Raw genomic sequence first — 15,558 nt, forward strand, 5'->3', positions numbered from 1 at the left:
CACCAGCCGTGCCTTCTTTCAGGAGGGGACCAAGCTCCCTCCCTATTAGTCCATGCTTCTCTCCAGACTCAACTGGTCTTAGTACAGAGCTCCACACATACTGTCTCCTGAGACCTGGTGATGAAGGTGTTGCTGGTGGTGGTGTGCATCAGTCCCAGCTCTTTGGTCAGAGACAGGCTTTAGGCAGTAGTGTGGCACATGTGTTGTAGGGTCATCTTCACCATGTTCATCCAGTCCACAGCTCTCCTTCTTTCCTACCAACTCTGAGATCCGTCCTATGGAGGAGGGTGCTGTGGGAGATCAGTGGGAAAGGAGGAGGCGCCTGGTGAAAAGCTAGACATTTGCTTTCTGTTGGAAAGCAGTGGGGCTTGGGTGCCTAACTTCTATAAGCTCCTTTGAAAACCCTGCAGAGCAAAGATCATGTCTTCTAAGATGCTTGCAAACACCTGCTTCTGCTGTGGGCAAGGGTAATCCCAGCTCTTCAGCTGGGAGAAACTGAAGCACAGAAGTCTTAGACGTCTTGCCCCCAGTCATGCAGCAATGAGGGTGCTACTGTTGGCACTGGGGCTCCTGTCCTCCTAGTCCCTGGATGGGAAAAAGAGGCCCTGAGGCTCTGTTCAGCCACGCAAAGCCACGTAGTGCTGGCAGAGACCAGGAGCATGGCACCCCACCTGGTGTCATCCATTCTGCCTTCCCTCAGCAGATCATGACTGTGTTATAAAAACTGGCAGTGAAATTAGGCTCCTGGAGATGCTGACTTGTTTGCAGAGATCTTAAGACCTCCTTAAACCTGGAATGTCACTTTGTATTTTTACTGCAGGCTAAAAGTAAGAGAAAGCTGATTTACCGATCTGCTCCTGTGGATTGGGTGGGACAGGGCTTATCTGTGCGACCTTAAACGGCCAAAAAGTATTATAAAACTTGGTCCTGGCCCGGGATGGTTTTTTATTTTCTTTGAAAACAACAGATAAAAATCTTGGGCATCTGTGTTTCCTGCAGGCTCATGAAAATTGGCAGCCAGGAGAGGGGAGCTGCCCCAGTGATGGGCACAAGGTTCTGAGCCTTGGTGGACCTTGGAGAGTCAGTGGGAGTGATAACCCTAAATACATACCATAGCGGGGGTGGGGAGGGCTTCAGTCAGCACTCAGACACCACTAAGTAAATATTGAGGTTTAGGTCTGTTCTTTGCTTCTAGGATTACTTCTTAGTAATTAGTACATTCTTTTGGAATTCACTCCTATTGATGTTTTTAGTATGTGTTAATCCCAGATAAACCAAGATTTCTGCCTGGGAATTTCACTGTAGGATTGCCAACTGGAAACCTGTAGGTTGAGTTTAAACCCAGGAGTCTGAGGGCACACATGGGTTTCCAGCTCCTAAGGAGCGCTCGCTGGGAACAGCGGGGGTGCACGGTCCATGGAGGATGAGAGATGGTCCATGTATCCTCTCCTCCCACTATGAGAGCAGCTGGGAGCTGAGTCCCCCTGGAAGCTTGACTCTACATCACCACCCAGTCTAATGAAAGACATCCCCGTACCTTGATGGGTCTCAGATGGGTAGCGTGTTTTAAGATGACCTCACCCGTGAAGGAAGTGGTAACCCTGTCTGGGGAAGAGATGGCCATGATTCACTCTGGTAGAAATAGAAAGGCCAAACAAGCAAATGAAACTCCCTATTGACCAAGTCCCTGTGATTTAAAAAGGTTTTTACTACCTATTCCAGTATGCGTTTGAAAATCATATGCATTTACTCTCACATGCTACAATCGGATGGTTTTTAAGCCATTAAGGCCCATTGGGTCAATAACCATCATTTTCAAAAAATCTATTAATACCCATTTCCGTGGAAATAGAGCTTCTACAATTGATCATGGCTACTGAGTTCCATTAAAACAAACCCCAAATGCTATCAACTCCCCAAGATGTAGAGCACTAAAAGGCAGATTGCCGGGACAAATTTATCCCAAGGGAAAGTTGATGGCCCATTATGCTTAAGCAACACAAGAACTGTCACATAAGCCAGGAAGTTTATGGGACTTGCATGGATTTGTCCTCCCTGGGCGGGGGGGAAAAAGGAACGTTCAAGGGTGAATTGGTAGTGCTAACACAAGCTCAAAGCCAGCCTCCTTTGGGAGCTTTTTGGGAAACATTTGGCTTATTTTGTATTAACTTTCGATTGTGTACAGGCTTTGGTTGCTCGGCAGAACCGAATGATGCTTTAGGGCTGAAGTGCTGTGAGAAATGCTGAATTTATGGGTCTATTCTTGGTGGCACAGCGTTTTTCATGTTGAATCATAGGGGTGTCACACCTCTGAGGTTGTATGAGGAAAGCTGTTGGGAAGATGACCTTGCAAAGAGGAGGATGTCCTTTCTCCAGGTCCTTGTCTCTCTGCCCTAGGAAGAAAGCCCTTTGGGTCTGCTACTGTTGTGGTGGGTCTCTTAAGCAGAGTGTAGGGGGTGTGAATGTGGTGGGACTGCCAGGATCCCTGCAGGTGCCTCTGGGTGAGAAGTGGCTCAAGAGATGGAAGGCTGATGACAACATGGGGGAGAAGGGATGGAAAGAGTGGGTGTCCCCATCACAACATTGCTGGTGGCTCGCCCCATGTGTGGGAGGCGAGAGATGCATCAGTCCCAAAATGTGCTGTGGAGCAGAGAGACCCTGTGCGTCGCTGCTGAGCACTGTTGATGGTTATAGCTCTAGAAGATCCACCTCAGGAGGTGACCCAAAGGGCTGGAACCCATCGGTGTGGCGGTTGCCACTTCTGAGGGCAACATCCAGTTTTCAAGGCAGGCATCAAAGATGAGGGAACAGCAGAACAGGAGAAAGGGGTCCCAGCCCTGACTCCCCTATCTTGGCTTGGCAGAGAAGCACGGGAGGGAGCTTTGCGATCCAGCTGTCCTTTCTGATTAAGGCTTTTTCTCTGCCGGACAGCAACAACTCTCAGGACGCGGGCTGGCTGCTGGCGTGAGCCAAAAGCTGTCGTGCCCCCTCAGAAGAGAGGTCAGGTAGCCCCTGCTGAGCCAGAGGCCATGCTTCCCTTGTTTGTCTCCCTTCATGCCTCCTTCAATCAGCTTCACCGCAGCCCTGGATTTCTCTGCCATGCGTGCCTGATCCTGACCCAGAGTTCCTCTGTCACCTCTCCAAGCCCTTTCTTGCTGGGGGATGATGTCTGTGCTATGGTGCCATGTCTAGATGCCTCCTCTGTGAGGCCACTGCAGAAGGATGCTCCCTTCCATCCAGCAATGTTTTGATGTTGGACAGTATTTGGGCTGGGAATGGAGGAGGCAGCACGGTGATTTGGTGGTTTCCTTCTTAAAGGAATTTATTTTAGGCAGGCAAAGGGGAACACATAGATTCCTGTCCCTAGGGGAGAGTGTAGACCTCTATCCCTACAGCACACGTGGGACTCTCTCCTGGGTTCATAGTGTAATTGGCTTCTGTGTCAGGCACCGAGACCCTTTGACCCTTTGGGATTGCTGATGGCTGGTACTGACACTTTCTGCAGCACAGGATTGACTCCTCTGGGAGCTCGGGAGAGACTATAGGTCTATCAAGTAGCCACAACCATTGGCTTTTTTGGGGAAACTGAAATGCAAATTGGACAAAATCGGTGCCTGTATCCCTACGTCCCACCCCATCAGAGTTGGGACTCACTGCCACCTCCCCAATGTTTCATCTTCCCTCCCACCCTGCCCCAAATGGCACTTCAGCCCCCATCCAACTCCTGCCACCTTTTTTCCCCTCTGTCTTGAGCTCTAGTCTGGCCCCATGTCCTTAATCTTGCTGTACCCCACTGGAAGGAAACTTGAATTCTGTCTTGCAATCCTGAATAAGGAGACCACACGTTAATTCTGTTCAGGGATGCATCTCAGTTAACACCGAACTTCAGCTCCACCTTCCCTGCTCAGCAGATCTGTTCCTTCCTTCTTTTGCCCTTTCTATTTTGCTCTTTGTTTTCACTGGAGTCAGCTTGATGTCAGAGAATTCCCATTTCACCTTGTTCTCCCCAGCATCTCGGATGCAGCAGTGGCTGCTGGTCAGTCCTGGCTTTCAATTCTTAGTTCAAGACTTGCTTTCATCCCTCCATCTATGTTAATCTGAATCAACTCAGTATTGTTCAGGCCAAATTTCCTTTTTCTCATCAGCTCTTCCATGAATTCTACTCTGCTTACCAAAAACCAGGTCTGAAATAGCATTGCCTTTGGCTGCTGCAGTGATGATTCGTGAAGAATTTTTTAGCAAATGCTTCCAGGAATAGCTGGGCCGTGCCATTGTTAGCAGCACTTTATTCTTCAGCCTATCTCAGGGCAAAATGCCCAGCAGGGCTTTCTAGTTTAACACTAATGTTATTGTTTTCCTACCCAAATCTGACCTCAAGAAGTTGCGTACTACCATCTGACATAACTGGGAGCTTGCCGGCTGTGTGCTGGTGGTCTGCAGCCTTCTTGGTCCCTTTCCCCAGTAAATCTATAAGGAAAGGTCACAGCCCTCGAACCACAACTTGTCTTTTTGATCCCGTCTGCAGCTTTGTGGGTGCCACTCCCTGACCCTGCAGCATCTGCTACGCTTCAGTCCCAAAGCCAAACCCACCTCCTGCATGGAGATTGAGGGTTGCCTCTGAATCCGACAGGAATTGCTCATGCATAAGGGAAACCCTGATCCTGAAGGCCCTCATGGAGGAGTGTTCTGCTCTGTCACCCTCTGACATTTTGATACTCAGCCACTCGTGCAAATTGTAAACTCTCTCTTAAGCAGTGCTGCCACTGATTGCTGCTTCCTAGGCTGTTCTACTGATGGTGGCAGTGCCTCAGAGGTGGGTTTTTCCAAGCACGTCCAAGAGCTATGTGACGCCCTCATCCCTTGTGTACCCAAATGGCTTTGGGCCACTCAGCTGGAGTCCAATACCCAGTGAAGCTGATGAGGGACTCCTGAAGGCTCCAGAGGGTATCTTTCCAGCAGCGTTGTGCCTCCTGTGATCCCAGAGGAATGTCTGGCTGTTCCTCAGCCTTCCCTTTACCTCTTGCATGTGCTTTGTATCTGGCTGTGTTACCTAGGTCTGTCCAGATGACAGTTGTTTGGATGGTCAAGTTGTCATGATGCTGGCAATGATGTTTGTGGCATACCAGCATAGTGCTGGACTGGAGTCAGAGCTCGTAGACCATGGTCATGGGGATGTGAGTAGTCTTAACAAGTACAGAAGGACATAAGCTTTTGCCTAAAAGTACAGCATCCTCCCAGCTGCCTTAACACCAGAAATTTCAGGGCAGGTAAACCCAGAGCGTGAGGCAGCTGCAGTTACAAGAACCACCATTGGTCTAGTCTGAAGGTAGACCAAGTAACCCATCTTGGCTTGTGTGCTGTGCCAAGATGGTACCGTGTCCTGCCTACATTGTGGTAGTGGGCTTTGTCTGCTTGTGGCAGGGCAGAAGGGGGGAAAGACTGAACATCAGCTGGGAATTTGTGTGCTGGGAAAAGGGATGAGGGTTCACATACTCCAGGAAGGAGGATTCATGTATGCAAGCAGAGAGCCTGAGTCTGGAGGAATCTCTCTTTAGACTCCTCCTCTAAAGAGTCATCATGGAGAGGAGCCCTTTGGTGGGGCGAATCAGATGTTCACTTTGGCTCACCATCTGGAGGACCATCTCTCTTCACTGATGATATAGAGAGTTTAGAGAGCCTGCTCTCTGAAAATATTCATGCCACTTGATTCAGCACCTGTCTTCATGGATTGAGTTGTGGCTCTTGAGCTTGTGGCTGCTGGCCTCAGAAGCAAGGTGGCTGTGTTGTATTAACCCTTTGCAGCCTTGAGGGAACGTGTCGTCAGCTCGCCAAAAATGTTAGTGGCAGGCTGGTGCTTGTTCCTGGGAAGTCTGAGGGATTCCTTGTTTTGTCAAGCAGAGGTTTGGGGAAAAAGGGAGCCTCCCTACTCAGGGGAGTAGGAAGAGGAATTTCCTTGTGGTGGGTGAAGGACATCAAAGCAGAGCCAGGAATCCCCTGTGACTTCATTAGGCTGTATGGTTAGCTGGAGCTGGCTGGGTCTCAAATATTTTCTAGCTGTCCATGGAGGGCACTTGGACAACTTCCACGCAACCCCACTCCCACATCCCCTCTGAAACCTCTACAGGGAAAAGACTCTTATTTTTGAATTGCAGTGGAATTCCTGTGGCATTACACACTGCATCCTTTGCAGTACCCAGAGAATTCAGTTTGATTTATGGTACTGCACGGAGTACGTGCTGGCCTTGCTTTTCATTTGGAAGTGCCATCTTTTGCCTTTCAGCGGTAACGGGCACTTTCGTGGCTCCAAGACTTCCTGTTATGATATGGCTCTCACTAGAAAGTGCCACTTTTGCTCCTCTCTCACCTTAAACCACATCAGGCCTGTGTTACAGCTGGATTGTCCATTCCACTGCTCCATACATTAGCAGATCCTCTCCTCTTTCCCACCCATGCACCAGCGGTGGCCCTACTGTTGATGCCAGAAACTGCTGCTTGGAAAAGCAGCAACAGCTCTGTCTCTCCAGAGTATATCAAGTCTTTTCCTCTGACCAAGCCAGCCCAGAGCTTGACTTATATCCACGAGTACAAAGATGCTGTCTTGCCCCTTGGGCTAGGACAAAATTGTCTGAGGAAAAGCATGAGAAAGGGATGTGAGAGTTCTCCAGGGAGTCCTGGGATCATAGGGTGGAGTGTGATATTTATTTTTTTTCAACTGATCAGAAAGGAAGCTTTAGGTCTGGTGCTGGGTCAGGAACACAGGGCTCTGTATGAGACTTGATGATTTGCTGTCATCAGAGTCAGGTCATCAGCTAGTGTTGTTCAGCAGAACTTTAAGTCAACAGTATCACAGGTCAGCACCACCATGAGGGAGGCCCTGGCATCTGGACTCGTTCCCTCAAATACTATTGTTTCAGGTGGTGTTCATGCCCATGCTCATAATGGCAGTCCATAGCCCTCCCATCCCTAATCTCTCTCTACTATTGCTGATGATGTTCTTGGAAGCTTTGTTCTCCCAGGGTTGTAAATGTTCCTCAGGTCAAGGTGGTATTACCATGCAGCTAGCTGATCACCAATAAGTTTTGGATGCTCTTGGAGAAACATTTGCTTTGAATCTGGAAAATCTGATGGCCCCTCTCTCTCTTTCTTCTATCTTCTGCTCTATTTGTTGGCATTGTGGGTTTTTTTTTGCTGCTTAGCTGATAGCTGTGTCTTCATGCGTCCTTCTGGCCTTCCTTGTGCTTGTGTTTTGGCTTGTAGTGCCCACCCTACTGTAAATACCATCTAGTTTGGAATACTCCAGTCTTGTAGGGGTTGAGAAGCTATTTGGGGAGCAAAGGAGAAGGCTGCCATTTAGGCTGTTTGTGGAGACCAAAGGCTGCTCTGCCTTCCCCTTGGGAAAACCACAGAAGCACTGAAGAAGACGGAGAGCATGACCTTGGCAGTAAGCGACAGGCGAAGACGCCAGTTACATACTCCTTGTCTAAGCTAAAGATGCTAGTGGGAAATGAGGATTGAGGGCAATCGGAGTTGCCCGTTCTAGAGTTGTTTTGGTCTTGGTTGTGTCTTTGGGGATGCCAGCAGAAGGATATTTGTGTTTTCTATGCTATAGTAGGTGAAACTGGGGTCCTTCCTTCTCCATTCATCTGAGCATCTGTCAGCTCTGGAATGGCTCCCCCTACCCCTGACACAGCCCTGAACCATCCAAATCTCTCAATGGAGGAAATTACAGTTATTTATAATTAAGGGTTGACAAAAAATGTTGCTAGTGTCAAGGGAACAGCAGGCGACAGCCAGAAAAACATCATGTCTCCAGAAGAGGGGCAGCGGGAATATCCCTCTGAATAGGGCTGACGTCAGCTCTCGGAATTTGGACAGCCTGGAAGGATTTGGGGCTATTTTTCCAAGATATCATTGGTCAGGAATCAATGTTATTTTTAAGTCTGTGTCCCCCGAGCAGCTCTGGTGCGTGAAGGAGACTTTCTCTCCCCCTTCCCCCTCCCTACGCTCTTTTTCTATGAAATTTTTGCTTCTCTTCCTTCCGAGTCATGCCACAAATATGTCCTTCAGGTTTATTTATTCTTCTGCCTATCTGTTCCTCCCGGTCTGCTCCCGTCTTGGTTGGGTTGAAGGGATGGCGTCAGCGTGGCGCGTGTCTGGGATGCTCAGGCGAGACATCACAGAGAACAGATCATGTTCTCCTAATTTGCCGTATCCGGTTGGGAGAGTTTTCTCTCCGCAAGCTCATGTGGCTGGGGAAAGTGTTCTGGGAATGCTGCTTTGTGGTGGGAGATCTCAGGGCCTGGTGAAGACAAGTTGATCATCTTATCTCACCATTAAATGTTGCCATACAGTCCAGCCAAGGTTTTCTAAAGTGACTGAAGCTTCAGAGTTACTTTGTCACTGAGAAGGTGGTTGAGATGTCTTCAGCCCAGGATGGCCTGTTGAGGCTGATTGGTGGAGGAGAGGTAGTCAGATCCTGATTATCTGGCACCTCCCAAGTCAGCAATGGCTTCTGAAAGTCTCTGCTGCTTCAGACCCAGGGAAGCAGCCATGCTTGGGTTTACTGAGCTCTGCTCCACATGCCATCCTGCTCTAGTCTACTTCTGGAATCCTGTTCCTCTATTTTTTTTTTCACTTTTTCCTCCTTTTCTTCCATTTGCTGTAGCAACCTCTCTCTTTCTAAACAAGTCTGTTGAGATAATAACTTGACTAGGGATCCTGCCATCTCAAACAGCACATCTGCCCATCTCTTGTTGGTTTCCCTTCTCAATTCACATCTCGAATGAGAACGTGCCCTTTTCCCCTTAGCCCGTGCTCATTTTTTTGTCCTTCCTTCCATAATTCAATGCCATGAGGAATGCGCTGATGGACACAGCTTTTACAGAAGCTACTCGTTCCCATACAGCTGGTGTGCCTCCATGGCTGCTCCAGTGTAAAGGAACAACCGTGTTCCCTTCATAATCTCTCCGTGCAGCTCACAGAGGCCAATTGCTCCTGGAAGCACGGGAATAAAGTGAAATGCTTTCCACCACCTTAATGTTGCTGTTGGCCTCATGCTGCAGGTTTAGTCATTCTTATGACATATTTCCACAATGGTGCATTTCCATCATCATTCCACAGTGATGTATTTGAAGCCTTTCCATGAGTTTTTTTCCTCTGCTTAGAATCTCTTAAATTAATGGCTTCATTAAGTCATGGTCCTCAGATTTTGAAGACTTAGAGACAATGTCTTCTAGGGCTACCAGTCCTAGTGCTGTCTCAGCCCACGAGGTTAACGGCACTGATGGTGGAAATGGTAGTACCTGATTTAAGAGTGTCTGGTGTTTGCAGCAGAGCACAAGGCCCTACGATCCCACCGCTATTATTATTGGAATTACTTCTGTTGCTATTAAGTGAGATCCTGATCATTTCACACAGCTGAAGAGATGAATTCTGTAAAGATCAGGGCTGGGACTGTTGGTGTGCAATATAGACCTTCAACCTGTGCAGAAACAACGATGCAGAGGGGAGAGCAAAACCTATATTTTCTGACTGCTGGTTTTTGGTGGGTTTTTTTTGGTGTGATGGTGGTTTTGTTTTGTGGTGTGTTTTTTTTTTTTTTTCAAGCGTTGAGGAACATGCCACATTGTGAGGATCGTTTCAGGGACACCCAGACATGCCCATGGGTGTTACCGCTCTGCTGCAACGCCTGCTTGTGCTGGGTTTCTGTGAAGGGGTTTTGGTAGCAGGAGAGGGGCTTCACCCCCCCCTGCACCTTCCCGGGCTGCAAAACTGGTGTGACTGGTCCCTGCCCAGGTCGGACCCCCCATCCCCTCAGGCTGGGGCTGAGCCATCAGCGCCTCTGTGCATGCCCTATTTAAGACGGGGACAAAGGAGCCGGAAAGGTGCTTTAGGACCCGCAGTGAAGAGAAGGGGGAGGCGGGGGCTGCCCCTTCCCCTCCCCACCCCCGGGCCGGGGCTGCCGCGCCGGCGCCACCGGCTGGAGGTGGCCGCGGTGGGGAGACCTCGGGAGCGCCACGTGCCGGGATGCCGCTGGGCAGAGTGATGCGGAGAGGCTGAGACTGGGAAGAAACGGCCCCACGGACCGCGGTCAGTGCAGGTGGAGCGGGAGGAGGTGCCGGAGCGGGGATTGCCCTCAGCCCCCCGCAGCCGTGGCAGACTCGGTGGGGCACAGACCCACCGCAGCCCGGGGAGAAGCCCGCGCTGGAGCGGAAATGGCTGAGGGTGTAGGGAATGGTCTCTGTGAGCTGCTGGAGGCTGACGATGAGGCAGAGGGGCATCTGAAGTCCGTGGAGGACTCCACGCCGGAGTGGGCGGCAGCTCTGCTGATGCTGCAGTAACAGCCCATGCCGGAGCAATCCGATGAATCAGGGTTGCATCCTGTGGGAAAGACACATGGTGGAGGAGTCTGTGGACTGTCCCATGAGGAGGGGATCCATTGGAGCAGGGAAAAGTGTCAGGAGTTTTCCTCCTTTGGGAAAGGAGCAGCAGAAACAACATGTGATGAACTGACCTGCAGCTCACCATTGCCTGTCCCCCTGTGCTGCTGGGGAGAAGAGAGGACTGGAGGAAGGTGTTTGAGATCTGGCTTGTTTCTTGTTATCCTCTCTGAGTGAGCTGTTAATGAATTAAATTTATTTGTCCCCAAGCCGAGTCCATTCTTCCGGGTCCACGATCAGTGGGTGATCCCTCCCTGTTCTTGTCTCACCCTCATGGCTTTTGTAGACATTTTTCCCTTCTCCACCACACTGAGGGGAGGAGTGAGCCGTGGCTGAGCTGCCGCCTGGGCTGGACCACCACGCTGTTGCATTCCCACCTCTCCCATGCCCATTACCTTCCTGTGCCCTTTAGAAATGGATCTCTTGGATATCCCTGTTCTGGTATTTTTTTCTGCTCCTCCAACTCTTTATTCCTGGCTCTGGAGATGGGAGGAGAGACAGCCAGCAATGTTGTCAGGAGGCTTTCCCCACTAAACATGCCCTTTGATGGATCTGTCTCCAGAGATGTGTCTCTCTCCCCATTAAGCTTATTTTGGGACCTCCTGTGCTTCCCTGCCCTGGCTCCTGCAGACATCCCAGACCTCCTCTCAGAGAGGATTCAGATCATGTGCAGACACAGCTTCATGTGAAGAGGGCCCTGCTGTTGGCTCAGTGCTGGGGGACCCAGGCATCGCACTTCTCCAAAGTCCGTTTCGAGCAGAGCTGGAAGAGAGATTTCTTGGAGCAAGTTCTGAGATACCTTTTGCTTATGCTCCTCTTTATCCAATAGGCAGGGATGGGGGTGAGGTAACATGTTTCTTGATGTGTTACGTGCCTGCACTCTGCAGGAACCCCTTGTTCTCACCATGCACTGCCACCTCTGGCATACTGGTTGTCCTGAGGAAAAGGATAGAGTGGAGGGCCATGGTTGTGAGCTTCTCCAGGCAGAGTAGAGAAGCTGGAGGAGAGACTTCTTGGCACCAGCTGGCAAACCCTCTCTGCTCCAAAGAATAAGGTTTGATTTGTTTGTGCCCTGACCTATATCAGAGATGACCTGTGAAAACCTTTGTTGGAACCAGCTGGAGTCCTGGATTCCTTTCTCTCTCCTCACTCCTTGGGGAAAACTCATTTCCACTCCACTTCAAATTCTACTTTTCTGATGCCAAACACCTTCACTTTTCCTGAAGAGGACTGACCTCTGGATTTCCTTTCTTCTCTCATTGTTTCTCCTCCTCCTTTCATCCAGTTCTCTGAGGTCTTTTCTGTCCCTGTTGTTAGAAAACCTTTGCTAAGAGTAGAACTCATCAACAAAGCTACTGTAATTAGCAAAACTTCTTCAGGTTTGCATGACTGCCTCTCACGCAAACCCCTCACTAGCAGAGCTTGCACCTTACAGAGTAGAATCAGGTTGAAACCTAATTTTTGCTGTGCTTTACCAAATGCAGTTGGTTTCAGAGAGTTGAGGATGGGGTCTCCAGGTCTGCTGCACCCTTTCCAGGATATTTGAGTGGCTCCTGCTTTTCCTCTTCGCTTGGTTGAAGTCTGTGCTGACTATCTCCTCCCTGTTGTCCTTGCAGAGCATACATGAGCGTGAAGGAGCTGAAGGAGGCACTGCAGCTGAACAGCACCCACTTCCTCAACGTTTACTTTGCCAGTTCGGTGAGGGAAGAGTTGGCTGGTGCTGCCACTTGGCCGTGGGATAAAGAGGCTCTTAGTCACCTGGGTAAGTAAGCTACCCCACTCATGGGGGTCTTGGGGTTGTTGGTTTTCCTCTCTCTTGGCTGACTTGGCAAAAAGAGGCAGCCATGCTTTGGCTCAACATTGAGGATGTTTAATAAGAAGGTCATGATAAAAGGCTTTGGATGTACCAACAGCTGCTGCTGTAAGGAGAGGAGCTGCCTGATCTTCTGTGTCCATGTGGATAAGGTGCTGGGGTTCCACTCTGCCAAGGGACTTCCAAGTTGTTATAAGAAACTTTTAATGGCGAAGGCAGTGAGACAGTGGGACAGAGAGCTTGGGGAGAGCTGCAGGTTCACCATCAGTGCAGGCTCTGGAGAGAGGTTTAGACTCGCATTTGGCTTCTCTGGGACCTTCCAGGTCTGTCTTCCGGGATTCTGGAAATGGTGAACTTCACTTTACAGCACGTAACGGCAAGCAGATAAACCAGGAGTTGTTGGTGATTTCGGAGCAGGGACTCCAGATGTGAGTGACTCCAGGGCTGACCAGGCAGCGAACACTGTCCACTTCCGAATCCAGCTGTAAATGTGAGGATGACTATCAAATTAAATCGTGTTTTTATAACTTGGCTTGCTACCTGCTGGAGGCAAGCTTCTCCTTGGCTTCGGTGAATTCAAAGCAGACTCTTAAGGTCATCAGCCCTGGCAGGCTACAAAACAGTCAGAACGGCAACTGCTTCATCACCAGAATGTAAATATATTGTGTGTTTTCTCCGATTTCTGCTGTCTCTCTTTTTCCTGCCTCTCCCTCCACCTCTTTCGATGTCAGAGTTTTCTGGCAAAGCCCTTTATACTTTACAGTCAAAACTTCTAAAGTGTTTCTCAATAAGTGACTGGAAATAATTACTCCTGACACCTGCACAGCAGACCTAGACCTTCTGCTTTTACAAGCGTGTGATGTTCAACCCTTAAAAGTTTTACACTGCCATTAAAGACCTGTTTTAAAGTTGTTTTTTGCCAGTTTCCCTCCCTCAATGAGTTTCAGGACTGTTTTTTCAATAGCGTGTTGCTACAGTTGCCCGTCGAGGAAGGCAAATCTCCATGCAATTTGTTCCTTCAGCTTCCAGAAATCACTTCCAAGGCTCGGCTTGACAGTCATCTTACTACAGCAAGTGCTTCAGCCGCGCGTGTTCTCTTCAGACCCCTCCCAATGGCTTGCAAAGAGTTGTACGGAGGGGTAATCAGGGTGACCAGTTTCATCAAAAGCTTGCGTTTAGCTCCGGTCTCAAAGTTCGTGTCCAGCCAGGGACACAAGAGGTGACACCATCTGGAAATGTTGGATCAGGGTTTTACCGCAGAGGTTCAGGGGAGAAGGGGTGTTGTCTTGGCTCTGGTGCCAGAGCTATGAAGTATGAAGCTGGATCTGAACTTCTTTGAGGCTCTGGCACCGACTGGAGACTTTGGTTCAAGGCTGTCCTTGGTTTTAGATTTAATGAGCTTGGGGAGGGCGGGTGGTGGACTCTGTTCACTGCAAACAGTAGGCTCCACCACATCATCAAGTGTTTTGTACCACGCACAATGTATATTATTGTCCAGCACAGAAGGACTGTTAGGACTGAGCAGCTCATGAATATATGGCTTTTGACAGAACATCTCACAAGAGGCTACTGGAGAATCTGAGTAGGTGTGAAGGTAAAGCAGTGAGGAAAGAGCAAGGAAAACCTTGGGAGGAGTGAATAGGGGTTTGAGAAAAATTCCTGAGCTTTAAGGACCTAACAGTGACCAGGGGTGGAGACAGATCTTTCCACAAGAAAGGGATCTGTCTCCAAGAAGACAGACTCCTTCCCTTGCACTGAATCTTGCTAATCTCCTGTCTGCCCCGACCTTAATATTTTAAGGTTTGCACACAGACCCTGCAGAGTTTCTGCGGTGGAGCAGCAGCACCATGATGATTTTTCCCTACACAGGTGCAGACCTTCTCATGCTTTGATTCTCCTCCTGAATCCAACTGATGCCTTGAGTTTGACTTGACATCTCCAAGAAGCTAACCTGCCTCTTGGCTCCAGAGGCTCTTGATTGGGTTTTGCTCTGTTTGTCTCTCTGAACTGGACTTTCTTACATGTTTTCAAGAGAAGTACCCTGAGACTTTTTCTCTCCAACTGCCTTCTCTTCTTCTATTTTAACACTTCCTTTCATCCCAAAGCTCACTAACCGTCCTGTTTCCGAACTGTTCTCCAACAGTTCTTCTCTAGATGTTGTTTAATCTGCTGTCTGGACTTTGAACTCCTTAAAGGTCATGAAAGAATGATTTCTAAGTGTGTCTTTCAAGAGGTTCCTCCTCCCCTTCCTGTTGGCATCTTCACCTTCTGAAAATTTTAAGTGAACTTTGTTTTTCATCCTCGTCTCTTCTTCTGTGCTTGTTTTGGTCTACCAGAAGTTAAGTGACTTTTCCTATGCTGATGACTTACAGATCTATTGCTCCCCTCCAGATTATTTTCCTGAGTAAATCTGAATTTCAGGCATCCTTCCTGAAGGTTTAGGGGTGGTTTACCATTTTAGACCAGTAGTAAAACCAACAAACAGCAATGATGTTCATTGAAGCATAAGAGATAATTACTGACTTGGAGAGGGTGAACTGATCTGTGACGCTTCTATAGGCAATACTTCAGCTTCTGTGGAGCTCCTTGACAGAGATAACTTGCAGCCAGCTTAGCAGCAGAGGTAGAAGGTCTCAGGTCTGTTTGCACCACTCCCTCTAACCATACTGTCTGTCTCAGTCTTTCCACCATAATCACAGTGAGTTCCTCTCAAATTCAGAGTTCTTGCTTGGAGTCTGGAATGAGTTTTCTGAGAATTTAGAAGTAAATCTTTTTAACTACAAAACACAAAGAGTCGAAGAACTCCTGTCCTATAAAAAAACGTTAACTTTCCGCAGTGGAAAGCCTCGCCTCAAAAAACCCTAGCAATGTAATAATGCAGATGCTTTAAACTTCATGTGTAGCTGCATGTGAGCTGTATTTGCATAAACATGGTCGAAAGGCAAGGGAATTGCGAATATTTGATGTTATAAATACTTTCTGCAGTTATATAAGCTGAGGCCAGCTCATATATCTGGCTGAGGTCAGTGGATCCTGAAGGAGGGCCAGCCGTTCCATCAAAGGTACCTTAAGCAATGGCCATCTTCCTGTCTGACTAACCGTCATGCGTTTGTTCCATTAATTGCCGTGACTCAGTGTTTGGGGAAGACTGGCCCTGTGGTGCAGGTTCAGCGTTGTGGTTTGCTGTTTAAAGATCCCGTGCTTGCTTGAGCATGGGTTCTCTGCAACAGCCCTGACCCAGGAACAGGTTGGTTCCTTGGGGGTTGGTTTGAACCAGAGTCCTTCAGCGTTGCCGTTGATCGTGGT

General features: G+C 48.9%; 1 protein-coding gene across 1 annotated transcript in view; it reads left to right on the forward strand.

Annotated features, from left to right (window-relative positions):
* PAPPA2 (pappalysin 2) overlaps positions 1–15,558 on the forward strand; it is an 88,252-nt gene that overhangs the window by 14,538 nt on the left and 58,156 nt on the right. The window contains 1 exon segment of the mRNA XM_086617569.1: positions 12,056–12,201. Coding sequence (XP_086473695.1) covers positions 12,056–12,201 — 146 coding nt within the window.

Source organism: Tauraco erythrolophus, chromosome 10 (genome assembly GCF_009769465.1).
Source record: "Tauraco erythrolophus isolate bTauEry1 chromosome 10, bTauEry1.pri, whole genome shotgun sequence".
NCBI lineage: Eukaryota > Metazoa > Chordata > Aves > Musophagiformes > Musophagidae > Tauraco > Tauraco erythrolophus.